Source organism: Borostomias antarcticus (assembly GCF_949987555.1).
Source record: "Borostomias antarcticus genome assembly, chromosome: 3".
NCBI classification, from domain to species: domain Eukaryota; kingdom Metazoa; phylum Chordata; class Actinopteri; order Stomiiformes; family Stomiidae; genus Borostomias; species Borostomias antarcticus.
In genome coordinates this window covers 7,636,085-7,642,548 of record NC_140236.1, presented here as the reverse complement: position 1 = coordinate 7,642,548, position 6,464 = coordinate 7,636,085, and the positions used below count along the sequence as shown (strand labels likewise).

At 48.2% G+C, this 6,464-nt stretch overlaps 1 protein-coding gene across 2 annotated transcripts in view; it reads left to right on the top strand.

Annotated features, from left to right (window-relative positions):
- Window positions 1–5,923, top strand: part of LOC311307063 (neuron navigator 1-like) — a gene marked incomplete at its 5' end in the record, with an annotated part of 68,821 nt that extends 62,898 nt beyond the window's left edge. For both annotated transcript variants that reach the window (XM_084435810.1, XM_084435811.1), the window contains 8 exons: window positions 131–302; window positions 560–834; window positions 998–1,149; window positions 1,297–1,368; window positions 1,481–1,707; window positions 1,833–1,951; window positions 2,155–2,346; window positions 2,495–5,923. In XM_084435810.1, the coding sequence (XP_084291936.1) occupies window positions 131–302; window positions 560–834; window positions 998–1,149; window positions 1,297–1,368; window positions 1,481–1,707; window positions 1,833–1,951; window positions 2,155–2,346; window positions 2,495–2,590 (1,305 nt within the window). In that variant the 3' untranslated portion in view covers window positions 2,591–5,923. The remainder of the gene's footprint in view (window positions 1–130; window positions 303–559; window positions 835–997; window positions 1,150–1,296; window positions 1,369–1,480; window positions 1,708–1,832; window positions 1,952–2,154; window positions 2,347–2,494) is intronic.
- Window positions 5,924–6,464: the final 541 nt, after the last annotated feature.

Here is a 6,464-nt window from a genome sequence, read left to right as displayed (position 1 = left end):
GTCTGTTTCCTAAGGATAGTTCATTATTTGAGGGGATGAGTCAGCCGGATAGTGATGTTATCAGTACCTGTTTTGTCACGTTTGCTAGAGCTATTCTGTTGTGACACCTGAAGTTCTTTTGATTCTACAGGACTACATATCCCAAGTGGACCCAACCTCTAGTCTGGGGCTGTCCTGTGATTCGCTGCACAGCTACCAGCTGACCCAAGGAGGGCGAAGGGTGCTGGGAGGAGACAAGCCCCAAGCCTCGCCCTCTCGTTGCCTAGGCAACGGGCCAGCCCGCGTCATTGTCAGCCTGAAAGGTCTGTCAGTCTGTAATCTGATGTGCAAACCACAAATGTTAATTGCTGCAAAGTTAAAACAAATGCTAGCATGGTCTAGTTCATACATCATACGTCATTTTACACTGCTATTGCAATATGCCTTTCTTTTAAATATTCACACCGCCATCTTGTCTCTCTCTCCCCTCCTCTCCAACCTTGCTTCATCCCTCTCTCTCTCTCTCTCTCTCTCTCTGTCTCTCTCTCTCTCCTCTCCCTCCCCTCCTCCCTCTCCCCAGGCCTGAAGGAGAAGTGTGTCGACTCCCTGGTGTTTGAAACCCTGGTGCCCAAGCCCATGATGCAGCACTACATCAGCCTGCTGCTCAAACACAGGCGCCTGGTTCTGTCCGGGCCCAGCGGCACGGGCAAGACTTACCTGGCAACCCGCCTGGCGCACTACCTCCAGCAGCGCACCCGCCCCGACCCCTCCGACCCCGAGCACGACCCCTCCCCCCCATCACCCCCCGGGCACGGCGCCACCGTCACCTTCAACATGCACCACCAGTCACACAAGGTGACCATGACCTCCAGCTCTTAACCTTTCACCACCCTGAGCCTAATCCGTATCTGAGAAACTGGCCAGTAGTGTCTTATAATATAAGAGTTCTATGGAGAAAAGGGTCTATGTTTGTAAAACTTCCCTGATGATTAAAGATCTGGTGCCTTCTTCTCCGCAGGAGCTCCAGCTGTACCTGTCCAACCTGGCCAATCAGATCGACCGGGAGTGCGGCGGAGAGCTGCCACTTGTCATCATTCTGGATGACATCAGCGAGGCAGTGGCAGTCAGCGAGCTGGTCAACGGGGCGCTCACCTGCAAGTACCACAAATGGTCAGTCAGATAGACGGATTTAAGTCCACATTTATAATATATACACTTTATTAGAAACACCTATTATGTTTCCAGCAAAATACACAGTAAAACTGAACAAGCCAGAAACACAGTTGTAATATCAGCGACACATTTTTTTCTCTCCAGTCCCTACATCATTGGAACAACCAACCAGCCTTTGAAGATGAGCTCTAATCACGGACTACACCTCAGCTTCAGGTGAGCGCAGGGATACAGCGAACTGCTTTTCGTTAGACTCCGTTAACCCGCAGTTCTTCATCAGGCCCTCACGGGAACTGATGAGATGTGTTTTACCACCCCCTGCTCTCAGGATGGTGACCTTCTCCAACAACGTGGAGCCCGCCAACGGCTTCCTGCTGAGGTACCTGCACCGCAAGGCGGTGGAGGCCCAGACCCAGCAGACGCCCCAGGAGGACGGGTCCCCGGCGTCCAGGGCCCCGGCGCCGGCTCTGCTCTCCGTCCTGGACTGGGTCCCCCAGCTCTGGTACCACCTCCACACCTTCCTGGAGAAGCACAGCACCTCCGACTTCCTCATTGGTGAGAGAGGGGGGAGAGGGGGGTTGGGGTTAAAGTACAGAACTCCGGACTGAACGAGATGGTCTGCCTGTTGACGTGAGGAGGCTATCTTACAGGAAGTGTCCCTCCCCCCCCGCCCTCCCCAGGTCCCTGTTTCTTCCTGTCATGCCCGGTGACGGTGACAGAGTTCCGGCCCTGGTTCATCGACCTGTGGAACCACTCTATCATACCCTACCTACAGGAGGGAGCCAAGGATGGCATCAAGGTACACGCACGCACACACACACACACAAACACACTCACACATCAGTCGAGCCTATTCCTAGACTCATAAGAACATGGAGATTTTCTATTGAGGGGGTTTCATAGTCCTAAACTTACATACTTGGTGTCCGTGACCCTACCCACAGTGTTTTAGTTGGTTGTGGATCTTCCTAGAGTGTCTCCGCCATGTCTGTCCCCCCCCAGGTGCATGGCCATAAAGCGGTGTGGGAGGACCCAGTGGAGTGGGTCCGTGGGACCCTGCCCTGGCCCAACGCCCAGCAGGACCAGGCCCGGCTCTTCCACCTCCCTCCCCCCAGCACCGGACCCCCCAACAGCGAGGAGAGACGAGCCCCCAAAGACACCCCCCCTCCCAGCACACTGGAGTCAGACCCTCTGGTAAGACAGACCCACTAGCTGTACTGTAGGCGTGTGTGCCTTTTTTTTTTTTTTAGGCTTTGCATGTGTGTGTGGATGTATGATGTGGTTGTGCACATGTGAGCACACTGACGCTCCCCTTGTCTCTCTGTCTCCCCCTGCTGGCCAGATGGCCATGCTGCTGAAGCTGCAGGAGTCCGCCAACTACATCGAATCTCCGGAGCGCGAGAGCACCCTCGACCCCAGCCTCCAGGCCACCCTCTGAGTCTCGCGCCAGGCTAGGGTCTCCAGACCGGTCTCTGCCGTGCGCCACGCTAGGCTAACTTAGCCTAGCCTCAGGGCTGATGACTCTGAGCCGAGCCGCGGGACCAACAACAGCTCTTCACTAGGCTAACATAACATGGGCTACAACCCAAATGAGCGACTAAAGACTAAATACCCTCAAAGGGCAGTTCAAGAATAAGGACAAAAACAACAAGTATTTTGGACGTACAAGCTTAGCGCTTGGTTGCAATGGACAGCCGGCTTGGTCCACCCTGCAAATCTTCTATTAGAGTATTGGACAAACTAACCCATATTGAAGTCTTCATTTTGGTGTAGAGAGAGTTTGAGAGAGTGAATTTGCCTCTTCTCTGTCATCTGCTCCCTCAACAGGGGTTCTAGTTGAAACTGCAAGTGCATGGTAACCGAAAGAGTATGACAATGATTTTACCCTGTTGATTCAAATGATCATGACCATAAATGCATCACTAATCCAAGACCCAACTGTAGCTAAACATCTGTCCACTCCTAACACCTACATTTAAATGGTGCTAACTGGACAACTTACTGGTCTCCCATTTCCATAGATCTTCCAGTTGATGATATGACAGGACTACCACCTTGGGTACAGATAAAACCCTTTAGTCTTTAAAACAGCTACATCATCTTTAGTGACATTACGGTCCTCACTAGACATTTTGGCCAAAATGCACTTTATTTTCTACTTGTCTGAATTGGATTTTTCGAGGGCTCAGTTTATGTCAATAGTGAATGTGACTGAACGGGACAATTGTAATGTAGCTCACTGTTCAATCCTGAAGGGGGCAGTGTTCACATACTCTTCCCTAGTATGCTGGTGCCCTGTCTCACATTCAAAGGCTTGTCAGGACACTTCGCAGTTCAGCAAAGTACAAAGTAGTGATGAGTTTTATATTTATTATTGTTTAATACTACTTATCAAATTGATCTGATGTCATTACTGTGAATTTAAAGGTTAGGGGGTATGCATGGGTAAATATTGATTCACTGTCTTACTGGGATCAGTAATGTCATCCAGCAGTGAGGGCAAAGGTCACCATTGGGGATCACATCCTGTGGTGTACAGAACCATACATATGCAGAGTCCAGCAAACTGATCCATTTTGACTTCCAACATTACTCAACAAGCAATATTATTCTTGTTCTCATTCCAACTAGTGGCGCTTCCAACATGGCATATCCAATATAGTTGAAATCTAGATCTCAGTCCACGTTTGCACAATTCTGTCTACATATGGTTCTGGGTAAGCCCATTTGAAGTTCTGTATGCATGCAATTTGACTGCTACGGGAGAGAGGAAAACAGAATCATACCAGGTGGTGTGGTATTGGACTGTGTGTGAGTGTGGATACTGGTTCTGTCACCAGAGATGAGCCTTGTTGACATCCAACTGTGGATGTTTACGAGCCTGTTTTTCAGTCTGTGACGGATCACAACTTCGCTCGTTCGTTCACACACTGATCACACTAGAAAAGAAAAAGAACTACTTTACTAGTCTGCCGACACACACCCGTTCTTTATAGCTATGCTTGCTGTGTGTACTTCAATATCTGTCTTAATGCGCTCCTCCTGTACAGGATAGGTAAAGGAGACACATTTTTCTAGAGTTTTATACTGAGTCATCCTCCCCCTGCTGTCACCGTAGACCAGTCACCCTGACCTCAGCAGGTGACATCAGGACAACATACCGTCAAGTCTAAGACAAAACCAAAGCCAACTCAAAATGGTGATTTAAAGGAACAGTTGATATTTTTCAACATAAAAACGTGCTTACCAATCATCTAGAAGTCCTAGCTCTCCTGTGGATTTAACAACTTCCTGGAATAAATAGGAGTTTAGATAAGTGATTAAAGAAGAAAATTGTTGAAAGGTGTACCGTCCCTTTAATACATGGTAGACACATTGCTTATGTCCATGCTCCCATCGCTGTCTATCATGACACATTAATCATATTATATCATGAGGACTGGGGCAGAATAGCAAGTCCATCATCAAAAGAAACTGCCATTGAACTGAGAGGTATCCATTGAACTTTGTTACCTATTGGTTGTTTTGAACTTTCAGTGGGGGTTTAGAGCTACAGTACAGTGTTATTATGTTTTAACCCGTAGAATTGATTCCTTTAACCCATGCATTACTTTGGAGAATAGGACCTGAGTCAGCTGTGCACAGAGTCGATAGACTAAACGGCTGCATCTGAAATGCGAATGGCTTCCTCCACTTGTCTGCTTGACTCCATCTGCACTGACCTAACAGAACAACAGTTGAATGCTAACAGCTTAGGCCACGTTGCTTACTCATGTAGCATCTTTTTAGAGGCGCAGACGAAGGATAGGAGACGAGAGGTGCAGCCATCCTGTCAGCTCTGTGCCCTTTGACCTGGAAGTACATCAGACTGCCACAGGAGGTCAGTCCCTCCCTGACCCTTAATTGGCAGGGTGCTGGTGTAACTCTCAAACACGCTGCCTCAGACTGTCTGTGCCTGTGCGGGACTGATGTGTGCACCGCCATCTTACCTGCCCTCAACACCTCTCAAGGCCCGGTGTTAGAGGGAGTTGTCTGAATCACATCACTTCCTCTCACCTTTTCTGATGTCACTTTAAGTGTCCAGACCTTGGAGAGCATGCTGGGTAAATGATCAGCCGTGTTGCCTGGTGGTGGCCTTGGTGATGTGCAGGTTGGAATGATGTTGTAATTCCTGTTGCTGCTGTGTTGGAGAACAGCTGATTTCGGCGCGACTCACCTATATGGTAAGAACGTCATGCAGCAACCTCCGGTGAAGACTCCATACCTCTATGGAAGACTTGACGCTGAGATGTGCTTTTGGTTGAGGTGATTGAGAATGTATTGATTGCGAGAAATGCAGTGGCCATTCCCTTGGAGCTGTCAGTGTTGGTGCATGACATGTATCCCCGTTGTGCTCCCAAAGTCTCGTCTTCTTGGACCTACTGTTCTAAACTTATCAAGGGGGGGATTTTTAATAACTGGATATCTTCTTTTTCATTTTCTTTTTCTTAATATATTTGCTTTCTTTGTTTTTCTGAAGCAATCCCTTTGTAAAACGTTCATTCTCTTTTGTACAGGACATTGTAAACACTGTAAATAGTCAACGCATCTGCGACAACAATCACTAAAGTATAGAAATATAAGGAGAGGAGAGGAGTGGTCATTGGAGAGGGCTGGCGGTCGAGGTGGTCTTTTTTGTATTACTCAAGTGGTAAGAAGCCCTGGATGTGAGCAGGGTGCATCATGAATGGCATGTTTCTATACCATGGCGAATCCCATATGTCTAGCATTGCTCTATGGTCTCAATAAAGTCATGCCATCCTTCACATGTGTAAATCTCTTGTTTTGTATTCTCTGTATTTTCGTTTATGTCTGTCTTCCTGTCTGTGTGAGTATTCAAAGTTGTGTATTTGTTATGTACATAATACGGGTACAGTGTACAATGAAATGCACTAAAATGCCGAAACCCGGGATCGAACCAGGGACCTTTAGATCTTCAGTCTAACGCTCTCCCAACTGAGCTATTTCGGCACATGGATATGCTGGGTGTGCACCCTTTGTGCTTAACAGTAGATGGCGTTGGTCTTGTGTTTCCTCTGATCTTTTCTCTCGTGCTGGCTATGGTACTATGAGTCTGGGGTTGACGTCGATAACGTTTGCCAGTCATTTCCAGAAGAGGGCATCAAACCTGCATTGTGCAAGAACCTTTTCCCTCTCCAGAATGATGCTGTGTCCATGGCTGTTATGCGCCCTTGGTTAGCCTAGGCTATATGCCATTTTCATTGCACAGGAAACTATGTGTGTGTGTGAGCTGTCACATTTTATTTCCACAG